The sequence below is a fragment of the Lagopus leucura genome, unplaced genomic scaffold (genome assembly GCF_019238085.1).
Source record: "Lagopus leucura isolate 7727_CA_CO unplaced genomic scaffold, USGS_WTPT01 Super-Scaffold_741, whole genome shotgun sequence".
Classification (NCBI taxonomy): domain Eukaryota; kingdom Metazoa; phylum Chordata; class Aves; order Galliformes; family Phasianidae; genus Lagopus; species Lagopus leucura.
Genome location: NW_024962256.1, coordinates 812,924 through 835,638, shown reverse-complemented (window position 1 = coordinate 835,638; position 22,715 = coordinate 812,924). Strand labels below are relative to the sequence as shown.

General features: G+C 45.1%; 1 protein-coding gene across 8 annotated transcripts in view; it reads left to right on the top strand.

Annotated features, from left to right (window-relative positions):
* Positions 1–22,715, top strand: part of SH3PXD2A (SH3 and PX domains 2A) — a 231,211-nt gene that overhangs the window by 128,249 nt on the left and 80,247 nt on the right. For 7 of the 8 annotated variants that reach the window (XM_042863578.1, XM_042863576.1, XM_042863577.1 and 4 more), the window contains one exon: positions 21,483–21,511. In XM_042863578.1, the coding sequence (XP_042719512.1) occupies positions 21,483–21,511 (29 nt within the window). Of the gene's footprint in view, positions 1–21,104; positions 21,512–22,715 lie in introns of those variants that run through there. The other variant, XM_042863580.1, reaches the window with a different exon arrangement.

The following is a 22,715-nucleotide window of genomic DNA, read 5'->3' as shown; positions in this document are numbered from 1 at the left end:
TCCATCCATCCATCCATCCATCCATCCATCCATCCATCCATCCATCCCCAGTAGTGTGGTGTTTGCAGCCCTCACATTGTCCTTATGGGAATCAGGCCATCAGCAATTGATCCCTTTTCACTGTGCTGAGCTGTCCCCTGCCAGACCCTTCCAGACAAACCGCTCTCCAAGTTGCTCCCTTTAACCAGAGAGAGAAGCAGACTGGAACTGCAAAGCCTTTGAAAAATGATGGAACAGGGACAAATTTCCGATTAAAGCCCTCCAAATGCTGCTCTGAAGGAAAATTGCTCTTCATTTGTGGGTAAAATAGAAGGCTCACTGCAAGACTGGATGTGTTGCAGAATAAAGATTTAAGCGGTCAAGTAAAGGAAAAAATGAGAGCTCCCAGGGGAAGGGGAGTGGGGTTTGGGCCTCTTTATCCTGACTGAATCGAGTGACTTCTGCAGTTGTGTGAGACCATCTGACCCAGAGCTGAGCAGTTCACAAGCCACAGAGTTATGAACTGCTGGTAAAACGATCTGAAGAGGAAAAACACATTTGCGATTATGAACTGAAAACCTGAACAACAGCTCTTGAGGTTTCAGAGCCATGTCAAGCTGCTGCTGGGAGGCCTGGGGTCACTGCCCTTCCCATGGCCTCGTGCTGCTCAGCAGCTCCTCGAGCAGCTCCCATCCCCACCGGGCAGCAGGTGCCTGCCTGCAGCACTGCTTCCTGGCAGCAGAGGAGCCAGGGCTGTCCCATGTGCAGGTGGCTGGGACCTGGGAAGGGAGGAGGATCTGGGGGCAGCTTCCAGTGATGGATACACTGACCCAGGCTGTGCCACAGGCTGATTTCAGACAGCTGCTTTTGGTCTCCCAGGTCTGGGAAGGCAAATGTCTTTGAAGCTTCTGAGAAGTGGCTCCAAACTCAGCCCAGTTACTTGAATCCATTTTGTTTTTATCAACGGCTTGGTTCCCAGAAGTGATGAGCATTCTCAGCTCCTCTGCTGGCAGTAGCACGGGCTGCCCTTGCATTGTCAGCCTCTCCTGGGGTGTGCCTGTGACTGTTTCTGGGTTTGGCCAAGTGGGCTTTTCCCTCTTCTGGGAAATCAGCTGGTTTTGTGCCCATGGTTTTTGCAGAGTGCTGACAAATCCCTTTCCTTCACAATCGCGGCTGTCTGCTTAAGGTGCTGCTCCCTGCCTTTTTCCTTTCGAGGCTTTTGATGTGTTTTCCCATGTTAGAACATTCAAAAAGGCAGTATGTGGGGCTGGCTGGGCCAGCAGCTTTGATCCTCAGTGGGCGTTTTGCAATAAACTCCATCATGAATTTTTCATCCTTTGCTCTGAGTGCGTGCGTGCCTTACATGCAGGACAGGCTTTGGTCCTGGAGCTGCATCCAGCACAGGATGAGAGCCACCCTGGCTTCAAATCTTTGCATCCCTGGGCCAGCCTTGCCTCTAGTTACCCTGCATGAAATGTGACCACATCTTTTAATCTGTCTGATAGTGCCAAGTTCCTGCTTTCTGTAGCATTCTCTGAGTCTGAAACATCAGTTTTCTTTGTCAGAAGTTCTATATTGCTATCTGACCTATTTACTTAGAAGCCTGCGAGGAGGGCTTGGGTTGGAAAAGAGCTGTGTTTGTGATCCAAGTGTAAGCCTTTCACTGTTAATTGTATTAGCATTACTAATTGTATGCACATTTCTAAGCTGTCGTGATTGCCACATCCTTTCAAAATGTGGACCAAGACATCAAAAGGGCTGTGTCTGCTTAGAGATCAACAGAGAAGCAAGAAATTAAATTGCCTGATACTGTAAATGATATGTGGGCTGCTTTGCCCCCATTATATCAAAGTGACACAGGAAAAATAAATCTGGAGGTAGACTTTTAAAGCTTGTTAGCCTTCAAGATTTACTCAGCAGGAATGATGATTTTGATGGAGGTGCCAGCTGCCTTGCACCCACTGGTGCCATCAGTGGGCAGGGCTCAGCAGGAACCTTGCTGAATGGGGCCATGTGTGCACAGGGCTTGTGGGGTGAGAGGGAGGAGGATGCTCAAAGTCCTGAATTCAGGCTCTTTCTCTGCTGCAGAGAATGAGTTGATGATACTGCTCTTTGTGAGCTGCTGTATGTCTGTGCATGGCTCACTCTATGGTAGCTTTCAACTGCTGTCGGGGTGCCTGTGGCTGATGGATAACAGCAACTTTGAGCTTTCTGATTCTGAATTTCCAGAGTACTGCTGGTGATAGAGTAATGCCATCAAAATTATGCTTTGGAAATATCTATTTTACAAACATGAAATGCATGGACAGACGTACATTGAATCATAGAATCATAGGATCACTAAGGTTGGAGAAAACCTTCAAGATCATCCAGTCCAACCATCTGTCACCAATATTTCCCATTAAACCACGTCCCTCCATGCAATATCTAAACGTTTCTTGAAGACCTCTAGGGACAGTGACTCCACCACCTCCACATACTTCTCCATCTCTGGTTTTACCCACTGGATGGATGTAGACAGGTTTGTATCTTCATGTTTTCCACTTTTATGTGGCACAATCAAGCACACTGAGCAGGATAAGTCACCAGTGGACCTTTGCATGCAGTTACAGAGCCCCGCGTGTCTCAAGATGCTGGCAAAAGAAGCCATCAGGGCAAGTGGTGCCTGTAACAGAACTGTGTTTTTGTTTCTGGAGCAGTTCCCCTCCCCAGCTCACCATGCCCTCTGTGTACCTCATGCACTGTGATGGATTGCATCTCATGGAGGCAGCAGCAGGAGCTTCTTGTTCCCAGCTGGAGGTTGTTCCTTCACAGCTCTGTGCCATGCCACGGAGACCTCATCTTTCACATAGGGCTGTCGCCTTTATTCCTTATCTGCATAAATCCTGGCAGATTGGGTCTCACTTCACAGGCAGTGCTTGCACAGATGTTGCCACCGTTCATAGAGGGATTCATGGTGCCTCCAGCAGAGCACAAAGCATCCCAGAGCGCCTGGATGATGCTGAGCGCTGCGGCTGCTGCCGGCAGAGGGAGCACAGAGCATTGCATGCTGCCTGCTGCTGTCTCACACAATGCAGCTTGCTAACGTGTTGTTTATTATGGAAGCATGCCACTTGTACGTTTACAAACAGCTTTGTGCAGCTCCCGATCGCTCTGCACTTTTGCTTTTAGCCTGTTACTCATCCTGAGACATTGTTGGTGTATGTCTGACCATGGCAGTGAAAGGCTGTAGCAGAGACGTGATGGGGCTGAAGCATTGCAGACGGAAAGCAGCTGTCAGGCAGTATTTCTCCCCAAGGTCTGAGCTGTACCAGCAGGCTGTGTCAGCCTGGCAGGGCCTGCCGCTCAGCGACTGACTGCAGTCAGACTGTTCTGTAGCTCCTTCAAGGCCCCACAGTGCAATTACTGCACAGATGGTTGTGTTGCATTCAGAGCAAAGTGAAATAACACCGGTTCTTTCCATCCTTCACCGTCTCACCCCAAGAAGTTAGCCACCTCTTTGGGGAGCTAGTAGTCAAAGTCCCAGACCTGCACACCTTCAGACTTTCAGCAAAGTTTGAAACCAGTTCAGGATCTGAATTTCTAGTCTGCTTTTTCTGTGCCAAAACCCTCAGAGCTGAATACCTGGGAGCTATGGAGGTGGGACCAAATAACCCCTGTACTTTTCATTGTCTACTTCTAATGAATCAGCTCTCCCAAAATAATGTGTCTAGCATGGCTCATACCACAGTCTCTGCTGTAATCACCACTGAAACCTGGAGAGGTTAGAAATCCATATGTGGATCTGTGTCTGGGTGAATTTGGCAGGCACAAAGCAGTCCCCAAAAGGCAACTTCTTCCTATCAAATCATCTGCCAATTTTAGCAGTCTTGATTTATGTTTTTTAAGGTTATTGAGCTTTTTGCTGAAAAAGTTGAAGGCCATCTTCCTTGGCGTTCTTATTGAATGAGCCATCTCAGGAGCAGGACTGCCTGGCAGATCACTGCATAGCTGGGAGCTTATATCTTTTACATATGAGATTTTCTCTGCCTGTCTCATTGGTCTCCTACACTGCCTTAGCTACAAGTGCTTCCAATTACAGCAAAGTATATGGGACATGCATTCATCAATCATGCTCAGATTTCATGCACTGTAGTTTTCAGAGGTAAAGGATACTCCTTGTTGCATGTGTGCCTGCACCTTTTACCTGCATCCTCAGATACAGGAGAAATGTGTGTCTGTAAGCCTCCTTGATTCTCTAAAGACACTTTACTTTTGTTCTTTTTTTTTTTTTTCTCTTTGTATTTATATGCATCTGATAGAGAAAATAGATTAGGCCAATCGGAAGTACACCAGGGCTGTTCTGTGCAGTGGAAAGCAGGGCTGGTGAACAGCTCTTGGAGCTGTTTGGTTGGAAGAGAAGCTCACGAAATAAAAGACCGGCAAGAAGGTTGTTAGCAAGGCTGGCTGACCAAGTGTAAGGTGAGCACCATGGTCTGGAAAGTAGATCATCTTTCTGAAAGGCTCAAAGAAGAAAAATAATGGCTTCAGATTCATCCCTTGTGTAAATCTTTTGAAGTTGGTGGCTTGCATTAGCATGATTTAACCCTGTTAATTTGAATGGGTCACTGCAGTATCCCAAAAGTTGCCTTTTGCTGTGCTTCATTCTGAGACGGAGACAAAGCAGAGCCTCGGTGTCTGGGCTTGGGCCCAAGCTTGATGTCCCCGTGGGTCTGGCTGAAGCCCATCCGTGTTATGGCTGACTCCAGATGGAGAGGGGAAAGGATGCAAGAGATGATGATGTGTCTGAGCCCCGTCCCATGATGGCTAGGTGCCACCAGGCCTTGGTGGAGAGCCACAACCTGCATGAAAAGTGATCCCTGGACTGGGAATCATGTCCAGCCAGGTTATGAGCACTCAGTGAAGCTAACACCAGCCTCTGCCCCTCTGTGGGTCTGGTGATCCAGAGTGACTCACACACAGGGAGATGAGGAGGTGTGTGGTAGTGCATCAAGGAAAGGAGCCTGAAATGGAGCAGGAACCAGGGCCAAATGAGCCACAGCGGGACTCAGTGGGCAGAGAGCAGAGGTCAGCAACCTTGACACACAACAGGGACTCCGGGCTTTTGCCAGGCTCCAGGGATGGAGCGTGTCGCCATGCCTACTGATTCATGCCAGGCCCCATAGCGCAATAGGTGTGCCATGTACCACAGCGAGGAAAACAGAATCCGTTGCCGGGAGGGCACGCGTGTTCGTCTCCGGTTGTCGAACAGCTGAGAATGCAGAGGCAGGCCCAGCTGGGGAGCTCGGGCAGGAATAGCAACCATGAGCCAGCAGGACACTGCACACCACACTCAGCCCTGAGCCCGGGGTGTTGCCCATCGGAGCCCATTGAGTGATTCTGCCATGCTCAGAGGAACTGTAGGAAAACTGAATTGCCACCACTGAGGGGCTCACAGCCTTCACCTTCAGCTTGGCTCTGGAGGTTGCTTTTGCAGGTACGTGGGCCTTGATAAGGCTGTGTCTGCTGATCACCCCAGTGGAACTGGCTCCCAGCACGTAGCTAATATCCACATGCCAATGCGCCCTGTGCAGTCTTTCCCTATCTTTTGTGGGGAGAAGTGTCAAACAATAAAGAGTGAAACTGCCAAAACCCAAATATGATTGTAATGCGGTCCCAGGGGCTGGAACAGGAGCTGCTGCTGCTGTTTGCAGTGCCCAGTGGGGGAATTTTGGCCATGCCCTGTAGACAGGTGGTAGAGTCCAAGCAAAACCTCACTTGTCTTTCAGGTTATTTTAAGGAACTGCAGCAATTTCATTCCCATGATGCAGGTCTGCCTGCGCCATCTCTGTGCAGACTCTGTATGGGTAGCGTGGATTGGTAGTGTGGAAGTGGAGGGACAAGTGCCTCTGTTCCCAGAGAAACACAGCCTTGTCCAGAGCAAATTAAGTGACCAAGGTATGCAGGTGCTGCTGAGATCTTGCTTGTGTCACTCAACTGTAGTTTGTTGTACATTGCTTGATTGTGTTGGGGCAGTGTGCTACCATGCTGCTGAGCTCCTGGGATCCCATCCTCAGAGCACCTATTGAGCCTCATTTCTCCAGGCTGGATAGCCAGTAATTTTAAGTAATGGGGATTTCTGAAAAAACGGAGACCTTTACTGAGCAAAAGAGACATTAAATACACTGAGAGAAGTATTTGTTACTGCTCACACGCTCTGCTCAATGTTAAATGTGAACAGACTGCAGCAGGTGTGAAGGGACGTGATACAGGCTTGGAAACCCTGCAGTGTGCTGAGGGAAGGGCTCTGAAAAGAGGAGAAAAATGCAACATGATGATGAAATACAAATATTTCCGCAAATGTGTTTAAGTGCAGGATCCGGGGCAAGCCAGCTGTCCGTTGGCCGCTTTCAGCAAAAAGACAACAGAAGGCAATGGATGATCTCACCCTGCTCCTCTTAAATTCACGAATCTTCCCCACAGTTATTTAAATATCAGTTTTTCTGGGACTGTTCTTCACTAGCTGTTTGGCAAGCCCCGATGTGGGCTGAAGGTTTTCTTCCCTTCTCTCACTGCTTCTTTGTGAAGCAGGAAACCATTCAGGTGTGCGGGACGGAGGTGGATGGAAGGTAGGGCAGCCCGAAAGGATTTCAGAAAGTGTGTCGGCAGAAACCCCTCAGCGTGAGGCCCGCTTTTGGGAGGACGGTGCTGACGTATGGCTTGCGGGGATCAAAGTCGGGGAGAAGCTCAAACAGGGCTGGCTTTGAAAGGCTGGATCCTGCCGATAGAATGTGGTAGTTTTATCTGACCTGTGAACATCTCTGACAAGGCATCAGGTCATTAGTCTTGTGCTTGTTATTGTAACATTTGCTGGAATGAATCAGTGGCATTTTTAAATCGCAGCTATCAAAGCGTGTCATAAATTGTAAGCGGTTTCTTTTCCTTTGTTTGAGTAGATCCCCATGCCAAGTCACTTGATGCTTGTATCTTCTAAATTGGGCGTAACATTACCAGTGAAAACCTGGGATTAAGCGTAAAATAATTACTTCTAAAAAACCAGCAAAAAAAAAATCTTTGCCCTAAAAAATGAATTGAAAGTGACCCCTCTCTCTTAAAATGGTTCTGCTTCAAGCCTATGATAATAACTGCGTTTAGTATCTGAAGTGCAGAAAAATCTACTTTCCATAGAGTGGAATTTAAAAGACTGTCACTCAGAATGTTATATAAATACACTGTGCAGTTGTCCCACCCACCCACAACCTGATTTTCTTATTTCTGAGAACTGACACATTTTTCCAAGGTGCGGTGTATTTTTAAATTCCCAGTATGGCATGGGATGAAGGTCACCCAGCTGATTCAGAATCTGTGAAAGACCAGGAAGTGAAAACTTAGACGGGGTGCTCCTTTAGGTTGCATGTTAGGAAGAATTTATTTTTTTTTTAACTCAGAGGGTGTTGAGGCCCAGGCCTGGCACTGCTGCCCAGAGAGGCTGTAGATGCCCCATCCCTGGAGGCATTCAAGGCCAGACTGTACGGGATCCTGAGCAGCCTGATCTGGTGGGTGGCACCCAGCCCATGGCAGAGGGTTGAAAGTAGGCGATCTTTAGGGTCCCCTCCAACCTAAGCCATTCTATGAGTCATTGATCCGTTGCTCAGCTGCCTTTCAGAGAGTTGGAGTTTAAACCCTGGGGGCAAAGAGGTGGCCCCAAATCCTTGTGCTACCCTTCCCCGTCACCCTCCTAGGGTTGTTTTAGTACACACAGGGCTCTGCAGTAATATTTTCACAACACTGTTTTAAAAGTTGTTTCTTATTGGGAAAACTGGAGCACTTTGTATTTTCTGTGTCTTTACTGAGAGAAGGATCTTGGCATCCTTATCGTGGTACAGAAATGAAGCAACTCATTACCTACCATAAACCCTCACAGTCTTCAGTGTAAAACAAAGGCACATAAATAACTAGCATCAGGGATGTGCCTGACCTCTAATGTATGTGGAGTTCACTGTTCCAGAGTCTTGGTTTCTTCTGGACAGTGATTTAGAAGGAAAAGCTTTTATCTAATCATGAGCTAGGTCTCAGCACAGCTCCCCAGGCTCTGTTAATGGATGGGATACATTGCAGAGCTTGAAGGATTTTTATTTAGCTGCATGAAATGAAGAGCTGAGTTTCCAGTGTTGCACATAATATTGCTAGTTAGATAAAGATTTGTTCAGCTGGAACGTGCCTCAGAGGGCACCTGGCAGATCCCTTCTACCCCACAGTGCAGGACAAGCAGAGTTTGACTGTTTGCCCCAGTACAAATCCTGGAGGACAGGATGGCTGCTGGGGGAGGGGGGGGGGGGGCACTGGATGAAATACAGAACTGCCCTATCCCAGGAATTAGCTTCTGTCCCAGAGGATGAGTGGAAAAGAAATTGTTAATAAATAGACTATTGGCCACAGGACATAGTTCCATGTTCTGATTCCTAGTCACTGCTACCTCATCTCATGGCTGATCTGCCTGGATTCTAGTTTGGATCTCATGGTATTCTACAGCAATGAGAGGTTATTCAAAATAGCACTGAATTCAGAATCAGTGCTGGGAGTTGAGAGCAAACGATTTGTTGCTTCACTTCAGGATTCATGAGCCTGTGGCACTTCAGCCCAGAAAACAGAGAGATCTGTCATGTTCCAGGCCAGAAATACTCCAGAATCAGTGTGCATTTTGAAAGAACAATTAATTTCTCTTTTAGCCAAATTAGTAAGTCTTCTATAACCAGCTGACTGTATGGAATTAATTAAATTCATTCATTATGTCTCTTCACTTTTATAAACTTAGAATACGGAAAAAGATACTGAGAATACCACACACACCCTCTTTGGAGGTGTACAAGGTGAATTAAAAGTTAATGTCTGGATTGAGAATTGGAAAGGAGTTACGTAAATGGAACAAGGAAAAATTGGCTGGTTTTGTGTGAGCTGGTCTGAACAACATCCAAATTTGTAAATAGACTGGACTGCAAAATTTATGCTCTGTTCAAAGGTTGCACTGTTTCATAGTGTGTGATGTTACTTCTGTACTCAGGGTGCCTTGACACCATTTAAATAATGCACAATGCACTTTTTAATGCCTGTAAGGGAATGATCTTCCCTTATTTTTTCCATAAGTACTTAAGATTTAATTCTGGTCACCTTAGAAAGTCAGTCGAAATGATGAGGGGTGTTTTTGTGTAAGTAGATAGGCATGTATTTGAGGTCAGTATGATTTTTTATTTGCCTTTTTAATAGTGGCGCTGTTTTCCTTTGTTTCCTTCTCAGAACGAAACAAGCGTTGACACTGAGACAATCTCTCACACTGTCTTGAAGTCAAAGTCTTTTTTTTTATTATTTCATACCCACAGTATCAAAAAAAAGCGTTGCCATTCACTCATGGGATGCTCACAATCATTGAATCATAGAATGGCTTAGGTTGGAAGGGATTAAAGATTGAGTTCCAACCTCCCTGACAACATCCCCCACCAAATCAGGGTCCAAGCCCCATCCAACCCAGCCTTGGGCATCTTCTGGGATGGAGTATCCACTGCTCTCTGGTGAGCAGTGCCAGCACCTCACCTCCCTCTGAGTAAAGAATTTCTTCCTAACATCTAACCTGAATCTTCCCTCTTTTACTTTAAAGCCATTCCCCCTTGTCCTGTCGCTATCTGCCCATGTACAGTTGGTTCCCTTCTGCTTTTAAGGTTTCTTCAAGAGCTGAAAGGCTGCAATGAGGTTCTCTTCTCCAAATTAAACAAGCCCAACTCCCTCAGCTTTTCTTCACAGGAGAGGTGCTCCAACCCTCTGAACAGCCTTGTGGCCCTTCTCTGGACTCTGATACTCCCAAGGTTGGGATGTTCAGGAAATGCTGTTGATGCTGCTTTGCAGATGTCTCCTAATTTAGCTCACTAATTTCCCAGAGGACAGAAAAGAGTGGGAATTGTTATCGAAATGGGATATGTGAAATAAGTTATGTTTGTTACCTTGAAAGTAACCCCAGTATTGGAAAGGTTTTATCTTTGGGAAGTTGTCTCTATTTTTCTGGCATGCCCATGAATGTTAATTTAAAATCTTTTCATTAATCTGAACAGTTATACTGGGCAAGACAAGATGAAGACATCTTTTTTTCTTTTATGTTTTAGTGTAAAATCCTAGAATGTGTTGTAAATCTGCCTAATGCTGGTAGGTAATCAGGGAAAACAAGTCTGGTTTTAGTAGTTGCCAATCAAGCAAATTTACAAGATGCACATACTAGATATGTTTTGGAGTCTTACAGTGTCTGAAAAATCTCAGTTCAAAGGACACCGATTGGAAAAAATTCCTGGAGTTCATGAACTCGCAGATCTTACATGCTGTTATTTATGTCTCTGACAAGTAAATTAAAAAAAAACAATGACATGAAAGATATTTCCATGTGCCGCCTTGTAGAAATAGGCAGAAAACAATTCCAAGGTATATTAAATTGGTGTCTTATAGGGAATTACATTTTAGTACCCTGGAAAGACATTTGATGTTGCAAGACAGTTAACTGAGAACATGCTGCTGCAGGAGATTTGGGAAATGGCTGTTTTCATCTTGCTGATCTAACTAAAAGAAAGGTAATGAGGGGAGGCAAGGCTACAGTCACCAGATGAAGAAGGTGGAGTTCAAACTGTGGGCTTGTTCTTCTCTTCTCACATGTGTAGTAAGTTTCTGCCTCTCCTGGAAAAATTATTTACAATTCTTATGGTCATATGTACAGCAGATGACTAAAAAGTTATGAGAGATCTACCACTAAAAGGGGATATAAAACTAGCTGGGGCAATAGGGTATTTAGCAGTGCAAAGTAAGTACAGATGCAATAGCCATCTGCTGTCTATGCACACGACTGTCTTAATCTTTCAGGTCCCACTTCCCTTGGAGCAGGAGTAGCAAGACCAAAAGGTCCAACCAGCACATTACTAAAAAGCCAGATGAGTAAGCAGAAGTGCTAGACACCGTAAGAACAGCACCAGAAAGGAACAAAAAATTGTATAACACCAAGTATCTGGCATGCTCTCCTTTGTACTGGGAACTTGGAGATCTCACGGGGCCTGGGCCATGTCTGCAACTCATTTCTGGCTTTGTTCATGTAGAGCCTTGAAAATTCCAAAAATGCCATTGGCAGCTGGAAATTCCCTGGAAGAGGCTCCAGCATGAGGGCTGGTGCCAGCTATGTGCCAGGATGGCTGTGGGGAATCCCTGGCAGTGATACCAAGACACAGGACGTGTCATGGGGACAGAAACATGGGGTGACCTAAGGTCTGGGACAGCTGGGGGCAAAGCAGGAATCTGAGAGGATGCACATGGCCCTGTATCCTTGGCTTGGCCATGAGACTACAGTACCTGGGGGCTCTTCCGCTCTGTCCTCTTGATGTCTCCCCAGAGCTCCTCCAAGACGTGGAGAAATGGCAGAAAAAGTATTTCAGTCTTTTCGTTGTCTTTTTGTTGTCATTTTGTTGTCTTTCTGCTGCTTGTCTGCCAAAAGGGAGTAAAGTGGTGATCCACTAGCAATCTAGAGCCTTTGGCAGGGGAATTAAAGGAATCATAGAATCATTAAAGTTGGAAGGATCACTAAGATCATCTAGTCCAACCATTAACCCATCAGCACCACACCACTAACCCATGTCCTTCAATGCCACATCTCCACATTTCTTGAACACCTCAAGGGATGGAGACTCTACAGCCTCTCTGGGCGGCCTGTGTCAGTACCTCACCACTCTTGGAAAAGAAATTTTTCCTGATGAACTTCCCGTGGTGCAACTTCAGGCCATTCCCTCTAGTCTTGTCTAGTCTTCGTTTGAGATCCTTTACTTCAGAGTCATCTGTTTGGGGGCAGCTTAGCACTGCTGTAAGCAAAGCTACAGCATCCCTCTAGCACCTACCACCACTGGCAATATGCTGTGGGCTGCCCTGCATGCACTTTGCAGAGGCAAAATCCTTCTGCTGCCGTCTGCCCCTGGCATGAGCCTGTTCCTGGGGCTGGCTGGCTGGATCAGGCCACCAAACTTTTGGGTTTCTGTTGCTCCACTGCTTCCTTTGGGAGCTTGTTTGGTCACCAGTTTTATATCCCTTTCATCTCTAAACTTGTGGTGAGGTGATTCGCTGTCACTGAATGCATGCTCAGTTTTACTAGATAGCCATCAACAAGTTTCTTGTGCTTGTGCTTGCTGTTAAAGAATTGCGTTATTTCTTTCATTGCACATCCTCTGGAAATAATGTAAACAGCTTAGACAGGAAGTTCAATACCATTTACAGAAGAAAAAATACAGTAATAATTCTTTAGGTTGTCTTTGGTCAACTGCTGGATGAGGCATATGGGAGAATTAGGAATGAAGTACTTACCCATATTGCTGGTTTCCGCTGCATTGAAATCAGAGAGACTGAAGGCACTGCGGCGTTTATAACTGTTTTCCTAAGCAGTGTAAAAAATGGAGTTGAGGGCCCTTTTCTTGTAATTCACATGTGCAGTAAAAATCACTTAGCTAACATAAATCAGGATTAAATTGCTTTTAAAGGCTCTCAAAACACTTCTGAAAGAGACAGGATGAGGAAACCATTTTGTCACTGCAGAGGATGTCCCCATGATGAGTCCTAGTAGAGCTTGATCAAAGAGCCTTATTGGCTTTTCATTATAGCCCTGTTATGTGTAGTTGAAGTTCAGCAGTGGTTTCAACAGAACAGGCACAGAAATATGCACAGAGGGCAGATTTAAGCAGGAATCTAGAGCATCAAAGTATGTGATTAAGGACAACTTAATGTGCTGAGTAATGCAGCATGATTTGGATGTAATTTATCCTAATCCAGTCTGATCTTTTACAGGAGAATATATTATAAGGCCACAATTAGGTGAGACCAGGGCCCCATCTGGCCTCTTGTCTCCAGCAGTGGCTCATAGCCAATACAAGAAACAAAGAAAACACAGAGTGAGCTTCCCTTGTGTATCCTCCCTGCTTCTGGCATTCAGCAGTTATGGGACTTCTTGGGTCAGAGCATCCAGAGCGTGGAACACAATGGCCACCATTTATTTCTTCCTGAATTTATCTCATTGCTCTTTGGAACCATGCCTAGTTTTGAAGATTACAGCATGTAATGCCAGTGAGCACCATGATTCATCTGTGCCATATGCAGAAGTTCTCTTTAATTTAAACTGGTGGCTTGTTAATTCTGCAGGTATTTTTGGGAGGGAGAATATTTTCTCTCTCTCTGTGGGTCAGTCATGGCTTTGAAGGTTTCAAGCACAATTCCTGCTCATTTGCATATTTTCTACTTGAGAATCTTTATCTGTTTATTCTTTTCCTCTAAGGCGGCTAATGCAATTTGAGGGCAAATCATATTTTTCAAGGAGATCAAGAAGCCCCAGACAGTTCCCTGGGGAAGCATTTTTTTTCTCCCCTTCTACTCCTCCATCACCAGTGTGCTCCCAGTATTCCTCCTGGTATGGTAATTCAGTGTCCTTTTCAAACAACTTACATCTGGGCCTTGAATAGAAGCCTGGAGATCTCTAACTTTGCACATTCTCTTCCCTTCCTTCCCTCGCTCCTTTTCCAGGAGTTCCCTTGATTTGGAAGGGGACTTTAAAGGCCATCTGGTCCAACTCCCCTGCACTGAACAGGGACACCTACAGCTCCATCAGGTGCTCAGAGCCCCATCCAGCCTGACCTTGGCTGTCTCTGGGGACAAGGAATCCACTACAAAGGATCTCTGCCTCTTATAATTGCTATTAGGGCCGCAGTTTAGGAGCCTCAATGGATCATATGGTTGCCAACTAGAGGTTGGACCTAGCTATCCTAATAGAAAACGAACAGCCCACCCTCAAATGAGGAATTGCTTAGAAAACATGAAATAAAAATTCAAAGCCTATGCTATCTTCTTAAGCTCTTAGCCAGATCAGTGTGATATATGTAAGAGCTCATTAGCCTGACCAGTTTGTAAGCTACATGTGAATTTATGGTTCTACTATTCAGTACTTAATTTGAAACTGAGACTAGTTGCATCCTTTAAATATGTACCGTATGCACGTGTATATTTGTATAGCAAAATCCCAAAGTGAAGAGCACGACTGGAAAAGCTGCACATGAAAGTGATTAATTTTTATTGCCTCATGTTTATCACTCAGCATTTGTGCTATAAATACTATAATAAAGTGACACATGTTTGGTCATTGGAAGGCAGAGATAAATTCGTCCTCCCCACAGGGGACAGCCAAGGTCAGTTTATAGGAGACGAAGAGCACCTCAACCCAGAGTTCTTGCTAAGGTAAATACATTCTCCTGTCCTGCAGAGAAATTTGCAATCTGAAGGGATAAACAGGGTAAAGCAAAACCAGATGAGGATGTGACTCTTAAGCAAGATCTTGTTTTTATCCTTCTTTCCAGGAAGAAGCCTGCTCTAAACACTCATGCTGTCTTTTTCAAGGCCACCAAAGCCTCGCAATGGAGGATCACATGGAGTTAGCTCATTGCCCCAGTGTCCCACAGCATCCAAGTTGCGTTAAGCCATCTCCCTTTGGTGCCAGAGCGGCCCAGCTTTGCTGTCAGATCAGTGTGCTCGCTATCTCACAGCCTGGTGAAATGCTGAATGTACAATTTCAGAGCCCTGTCTTCTTCCAGGAGAATAATTTCATCATAATAAAGAGTAATTGTGAAAAATTGAAGAGCTAATTCTGCATTTCATCAGCCCAAGCCAAATACTGAAGATGTGTGCTGAAGCCAAATGATCAGCTTCACCACTGAAGAATGTTGGGACACAAATCCGTGACATTTCCCAATCACTTGGGAATGGGTGGGATGCCTTGAACCCACCTCTCTTCTTTCTGTACCCTTTACACACCCAAAAGAAAAGCAAGCTGCCCCTTGAGTATTGTGGGTCTGCATGAGGCAGGAAGGTCCATGGGGAACATAGAATCATAGAATGGCTTAGGTTGGAGGAGACCTTAAAGATCATCTAGTTCCAGCCCCCTCCTTCGGGCAGGGTTGCCAATTACCAGATTAGGGCCTAGGATTCCATCCCACGTGGCCTTGAACACCTCCAGGGATGGAGCATCCACAGCCTCTGTGGGCAGCCTCTCCCTGTGCCAGGGTCTCACCACCCACTGAGTAAAGAATTTCTTCCTAACATCTAGCCTAAATCTCCCCTCTTTCAGCTTAAAGCTATTCCCATTTGTTCTGTCACTGTTAGACCTTGTAAAAAGTCAGTCCCCCTCCTTGTAAGATCGTTTCAAGCACAAGAAAGGCCTCCATGGGATGCGGTTTGTCTCAGAACTGTCTGCTTCCTGGCACCACCGACCTGGTGGCAGAGCTCAAGCTATCCTCTGTCAAGTAATCTTCAGGCTCCTGCACATCTCCTTTGGGATATAAATTCATGGATTTGTGCAGGGAGTATTGCTGAAGAGGAGTCAGTGCCCGTCTCCTTCCAACCATGGCTTTTTTGTGCAAGTTAAGGTTACCTGGGCAGGGAAAATCTCATCTGCACATATGGAAGAGATTCCAGTGCTGCACTTGGAGTTTCCAAAGGAGAACTTGGATTAATTTTTGTTTTGTTGGCTTGAAAGAAGTTATTGGAAAGTAGCACTAAGTGAGGACCTCCAGATGAGCCCTGGTGGGCCAGACTGGGCTGCTGGTGTTCTATGGTGCTGAGAAAATTGTTGCAGTTTAACCAGAAACATATAAAGCTGTGTTGGTTGTCTGTGCCAGTGCTACAGCCACACTGTGCAAACAACAGGAAAGTGGCAGGAAGGCAAAACTCTCTTTTGTAGTGTCTTCTCTTGAGTTGATTGCAAAACATTGGCTTACCCTTCTCAACAGCAGCAAGCAGAGACTGCTTCCAGCAAGCAAGAAACACTCATTTTCAAAGCCAGGTCGACAGTTTTCCTTCTTGCCCCCCAACTCCCATTTGCCCCTGGCAAGGAATTTTGAAATCTCAGGGCTGCCACAATGGGTGCCTTTCTGACATGGCTGAAAAGCTCGACCTCCATTCAGAAAGGACAGATTCATTTTCAAGAGAGTTCCACAATGCAACGATTTATATCAGGAAATGAACAGAATATTTTCTGATTTTAAAAAAAAAAAAGGCTTCATCTGTTTATTTGGCTTGGGGAAGAGATCAGCTGTGCTTTTCTGACTGCTGGTGTGCTGGAGGAGAAAAATGTATAGCTGTATGCCTCTGTGTGCTTGAGTTTGTGTTCCTGATGCATAGCATATAGAGCTAATTTTGTTTAAATGTGTCGCATGGGGCTCAGAGCTCAGGGAATGGAGATCCCCTAATGCACATGGTTAAACTTTTGCACTTCTAGCATCATGGATCTGTGTTAACCCTGCACACTCCATATCACTCCTGTCTTTGTGTCAGTATGTTTGGGAGGTCCTCTAGCTTGGTAACAGCCAAGGCACCAGTATTGGTTCTTGGTCATGCCTGATTTTGGGCTTGTCTCAAACTGAAGATGTCAGTCTGGCAGTTGAGTGAAATCAGGAGAATTTTAAGAGAATATTTTTAAGGTTCGAATTTCTGTATGTGTAAAGAGCAGTAGCAAAGTATTTTGGCATTGGTTTACTTTGAAAACACTGTCCCAGAATCTGATAGCAGTGTTAAGAAAAACAGTTGCTGAGAAAGGCAGCAGTCCTCATTACTGATTGCAAACCATATGGATGTTGGGTGGGAGAGCACAGACTCCCTTGCTAAAACATTTCTGTGCTTTTAATCTGCCTGGCAAATCACTGGTGATTAAATTATAATCTGAGTTGTTTGTTTGAAATGTCATACATCTCCACCGCAACCTCTCTGCACCACCGGAGAGTTTCAGGAATTAAGGAGCATGGGAACGTAAACGCCTACAATGTATTTAAACATGAGTTAGTTAAAGCCAACAAATACAGAAATATTTCAACTTATGTATTAAAATGCTCCAGAGGATACGGATTAACCTCTATTACTCAGAGTTTGTCACTGTCTCATCTCTTTTGGACAGCAAACTCTGAGAAGCGGACAGCAGGAAGATTTACTTTCCCTTCAGCTTCTGTCTCGCCTGATGACACGTCTGTGGCTCCCCCGGCCGTGTTGCTCCCTGAGCTCTGGCAGCTCCCCCTGCTTTGCAGGCACTGCTTTCTCTCACAGTCGAGAATCTCTTGTCTGAAATCTCTGCTAGATGAATTGAAGCCAAGCCTTGCTTGCATGCAGAGGCCCTGGGCTTCAAGGTGATGTATTGCGGTGGGATGAATCCCACAGCGTAAGCTTGCTTGGGTCTGCTGTCCTGTAGTGAAGGGGAGAAGCCTTGAATACAGCCTTTACACTCCAGAAGTAGCAGGGAAGGGATTTCCCAGTGCAGTCCATCACCTCCAGAGAGGCAGCTGGTTAGGACAAAGTTGCAGCCCTGCAGCCCCGCCGCTGTTACAGTGCTGCTCTGCAAACTTTTCTGGGCTTCTACACAGAAAACTCTGAATCTCCTTGGGGATGCAGAAGAAACCCTCCAGGCCACATACAAATCAAACTGAATTAGAAATACTGCTAAAGAGGTTGACTCAGTCCATTACAGACATGCTTGTGCACAGTCAGTCTTCTCTTCCATGTGAAACAGTTCCTGGGCTTTTCTTGAACAAAAGTCAGGATGCTCCTCATTTATTAAGCAACTTTCCAATTGTGTCACTGCATCTTTGTATATATCTCTCTATATTTAGATAGATTATAACACCCACAAATCATTGTTTTTATCGTGAACACTCACTGATTGCAGCAGCAAAGTTAGTCCCTAAATAAAGGATGCACCAAAACACTTTTCTGTAATGTTATTAATATAACCACCTCAATTAAAGTAGATTACAAGAGGCAAACAAATTTAGTTATATAGCATATATAAATACGTTATTTATAACATATTTTGGTCTTTCACAATATCCTTGACTGACTGTGTATCTTAATATGACAACAAGGCAGTCAGCTCTGCGGCAGTACATGTGTTCCTCCTTTCACATTTGTTGGTAGAAGCCAAATGAGTAGCATTATCCTGGTGTAACACTGATGAAAAAGGAGATCCAGCCTCTCTCTCCTGTCAATAAGGCAAGAAGAGTGTATTCAGTCTTTATGATGTACTTGGCACCAGCGATATTTTAATATCATTAGCAGCGGGAAATGCTATCCTTGCCAGTGATGAGGTTCAGTGTCAAATAAAGGTGATACCCCATGGGAAGACTTTAGACAAATTTGCTATACTCTAATTTTAAAAAAAAACTTCTAGAAATACTCTATTTTTTTGTGAAAAGCATTTATTCAAGTATGGAGTGATGTTGGCTAATGAAGAAGGGCCCTGCTGGTGCCATTCTTAGTTCCACCCGCTGCTATCACTGCTTTTCTTGTAGACAGAGCATAAAGTGGAATTAGGATGGTGGTGTCTGCTCTCACACAGAAATAAAGTCAGAATAGAAATATGTGTGTATGTATAAAGATAAAAAGAAAAGAAAAAGGAAAGAGCCAGAGCTTAAAGGACAGCGAGCTTCTCTGTATAGCTGCAGTGACCTTGTACCTTCACTTGGAAGGGTTTTTCTTTCTGTAAGGCCAGACTTCTAGTCTGTTGTAAGGGCTAGCAGGGTGTCTGGTGCAGCCCATGTTGCAGGAGATCAGAATTTCTGCTTTGAAGTTGTTACAGTTAAGAGAAACCACTAAAGAATTTCCTTTATTGCGTTGGACATAATCTGATACTTCAACCTCATAATAATGTTCCTCTGGAAATACTGAGGCTAAGAGGTATTCACCTATAGACCGTTGCTTGAGAGGAAAGACATCAATGAGTCTCTGAATAATAGGGCATAAAAAATAAATACATAGCTGGGCATGGCTCCTTGCTGCTGCTATTGCTGCTACTTCCTTAATTAGCAGAAAAGAGAAGAGTGTTTACAAGGAGCACTTTACCCACTCAGAGGAATTATTTGTTATGCTATGTTGGCTTTCTATTTCACCACTGATGTTTTTCCCATCCTTGGTATGAGAAACAAGTTTTGGCTTTCAGAGATTCACTGAGGAAATGTGGATTTTATTTGAAGCTCCATTTTATTTGATACTGCTTTGTCTTGACTTTGTGACTGAAACGTTTTGTATAAAAAACGAGACAGGGAGACATGGGGTTCGGGGACTTCAGGAACTCCCAAGTCAGAATGTGATAAAATATGACTTGAAAATCTGGAGAAGGAATGAAAACCTGTCCTTCAGGTTGGCTGTTGGCTTTCTCTTTGAGTGAGCTTCACAATTGGAAGGTGGTGGTGATTGAAACAAATATTTTGTAATGGTCATCTAATTTCTTATGAAAGGATGATCCTGCGCTTCAGACTGGAAACTAAGACCAGAAGGTGCAGGTTCAACAGCCTTTTTTATGATTCCTCATCAGTGCAATGTGTATAATATGCTTTTTTTCCCCCCCATCATTTGGTTTTTTTTGTCAGTTAGGGGCAGCAGCCATTTCTTTTTGCAAAGTACTTAATTGAGTGAAGTTCCCACCTTCATTTTGGTCTACATTTGGTCTACACATAAATTTTGAGAAGGACACTAGAGAAGAATTAAACACTGTAGCACATAAAAGGACATCCTCAGTGCAGTGCAGGAACCCGTGGGATAGATATGCAGAAGACCCAGAGGGGAGGACCAGTGTGCATTGGCTGAGTGTGGGGCAGCAAGACAGAGTTTGTATCTGTGGCATAAACCAAGAGAAACAGTGATGGGATTTGTTGGGTCAAATGTGCCTCTGTTGGCACCACATTTGCCATTGACCAGAACTGTGGTGTCGCATGCTGTGGAGTACAACATTTGGTGATGGCAGTAGTAATGTGGTGTGGGGTGTGCCTGCCCACCACAGGGCTCATGGAACTCAGTTTTAGGGCGAGCATGCTGTCATAAATTATGTGTTTTTGCTATGGAAGAAATGCCAGCTGGATGAGGAATAGGACAGGAACAAAGATAAGCATGGAAAAGCTCATCACAGAGAAAGAAGAAAACAGTTTCAAAATTTTGCCTTTTTAAATCTCTGCCTTCTTGAAATTGTATGGGTGAGTCATCCTTTAGAATTAAAAGAAAAAGCCTCATTTAAAAGCTTCCTGCAGCCTCTCACACAAAGCCCTGAGAAACAGCTTGAGATTGGGCTGCAAAATGTGGGAGGACATCTGGGATGGAGGGCTGGTTGGTGGTTGCTGTTGGAGGAGAGCGAGGACACAGGCAAACCATCTTCTTGCACTGTGCTTTCCAGACCTGAGTACTGACTTCGGCTTGATGTGGTGGGATGCTGGGAGCAGTTTTATCTGCTTTTGGTTGCTTGCTAACTCTAACCATCCATCAACAGCCCATTTACAGTCGTGTGAATTGGATGATACATACAAGTGGCAGGCATGGGTTGGCTAGGAATGGAAGAGTGGCCATGCCTCTCTTATAGGGATTGTCACAGGGTGTTCTGGTGTGCTGGTGGGAGCAGAGCTGGGGCTGGTGATTGCGTTCTGGGAGCCATCCCTTCCCCCGCTGTTCTGAGGGGTCTCTGTTTTAGGCACCATATAGCGAGCATTACTTCTGGATATATAATATCACTTTGATATTGATCTGAAGCAACAGCAGTAGCATCTTCATGTCAGACACAGGCACAGGCATGGCTGAGAAAACCCTTTAATTGAAATAGGAACTGGAAGATCCAAAGAGGGTGCAAAAAACTCCCGAGGAGTTATTACTCACCAGGAGCAAATCCTACACATTCCAAGCATAAAGGGCACTGTGCCTGCACAGCGATGCCGCTTCTGCCCCATCTGCACATGGATGGGGCTCAGGGCACCAAGGGGAAGTGCAGCCACCGCAAAGTGTTTCTCTTCTTCTGCAGCTGTGTTCTGTAGTTTCAGCTCACTCCTGCAGCAGCTCTCTGAGATTTCAGCTGTTCTGTAGCAAGCAGAAGGTCCTTAAACCACTGTGGGAAAGTCAGGGTGCGTTCCCCATCCCAGAAGAAAGAAGGGGCAAAGTTAGGGGCGTTTGGGTATTTCTCTTCGTGTTTGTCAGAGATGCCCGGAAGGGATCTGAAGGTTATGCACCAATTAATGGGAGGAGGGGACGGCACGCAGTGCCAGCCCAGCCCGCAGCAGCCGCACCCCTACGGCAAGCACTTAACGTTCCCTCTCCTCTCCAGGGGAACGGCAGGGGTTAATCCAGTAGCCATGCATTTAATAGCTCGATTTAAAGGGGAAAAAGTGACACCCTTCTCCCCTGCCTTGCTGCCGGAGGATGGTTGGCTCTATCTCAGTGATCACATGCTCCCCCAGCCCTCGGTGCTGCAGAAGCCCAGCTGCTGCCGATGAGCCGGTTCTGCTCAGGACCTGTCCCAGCCCCAGCCCTTGCCCGTCAATGCCTTGCAGCCCTGAGCTCCTCTTTAAAGGGGGGAGCGGGCAGAATGAGCCCTTGAGCCTATGGGTGGAAATTTGGGACGCCTCCATTCTCTCTCTGTTTCCAGCTCTAACCATGTCTATTTGTTGTTGTCTCTTTTTCAGGGACTATGGATCTTCAAAGAGAAAATCAGGTAAGATACTGACCTTTTTACTGTATGATTATAGAGGGAACTGGATTGTTTTTTTCCCCTCCTTTTTAAACCTTCCCTTGTGTTGCATGAAATTATATAGCAGTTTAACTTTTCATTGCTGAAACCTGCTGTAGCCAGGCATCAAATTCTTTCTGCTCCACTGAAGAGAAGAAACTCATCTTACATTGTATTGCAATTAAAATGTTGGTGTTTATAGAGCTCTTTCTCCAGTCTAAGAGGCTAATGGGGGTACAATTTTTTTTTTTTTTTTTTTTTTTTTCTTAAGTCAATCTCTACCTAAGTAAAAATGTAGTTTAAGAGTTGGAGGTATTTTTTTGAGGGAAGAGGAAGAGGATGCTTTTCTGTGTGGGTCTGAATCTTATTTTTGCCGGACCAAAAGGATCTGCTGAAGCTTTCAATGCAAAATGTTCTCACTGCCTGTTTCTGGGTTAGGGTTGACTCAAGGGCCATAGCTCTTTATTTTGTTTTTAAGTCCTGGATTCAAATGTCCTATAAAATCCTGATCTGAAGCTACGTAAAACCAATTTTTCCCATTTCCTTATAGCTCTTAGTGATTTATACAGATATGTTTTCAACAGGGAAATGTGATTATGGGCCTCTGCATTTGGCTGTTCTGAGTTGGATGTGATAGGGCTTCTTTCTTTCCCTTTTTTTTTTTTTTCCCTCTCCCAAGCAGTACTGAGCACCTGCAACTCTCATTGACTTTGTTTGTAGTCTCAATTGCTCTGAATCGCATCCAGGGCATCCAAAGAGGCCCCTGAAACCCTCTGCAACCCCTGGAATAGTCTGGCCTATGTGCAGAGGAGGGGAGGATTTTTTCCTCTTGTGTTTTGAGATGATGATAAAGAAATGCTGCAATGGCTGAATCTCTGGGAATGTAACTTACTGAACTTAAAGAATGTCACTGCCTAGATTGATTTGTTAATTATGAGAGCTTTTATGCTGCAGTCCTGTAATAAGCTAAGTGGTACACTAATGCGAGCTGTTACTTGACCCTGCCATCCTGTGCATTTATGGCTGTTCCCTTTGCAGGCTGGTGCTTGTGGTGCTCTCCTCCTGAGTTCCTTTAAATTTACCATAAGTGCAGGTGGGTGATGGTAATCAGAGGCAGGTGGAGCACTGGAACCTGGAGAACATTTAACTTCCTTGTTTCCTACAGAACTTCTTTCTGGGTTGCAGTTCT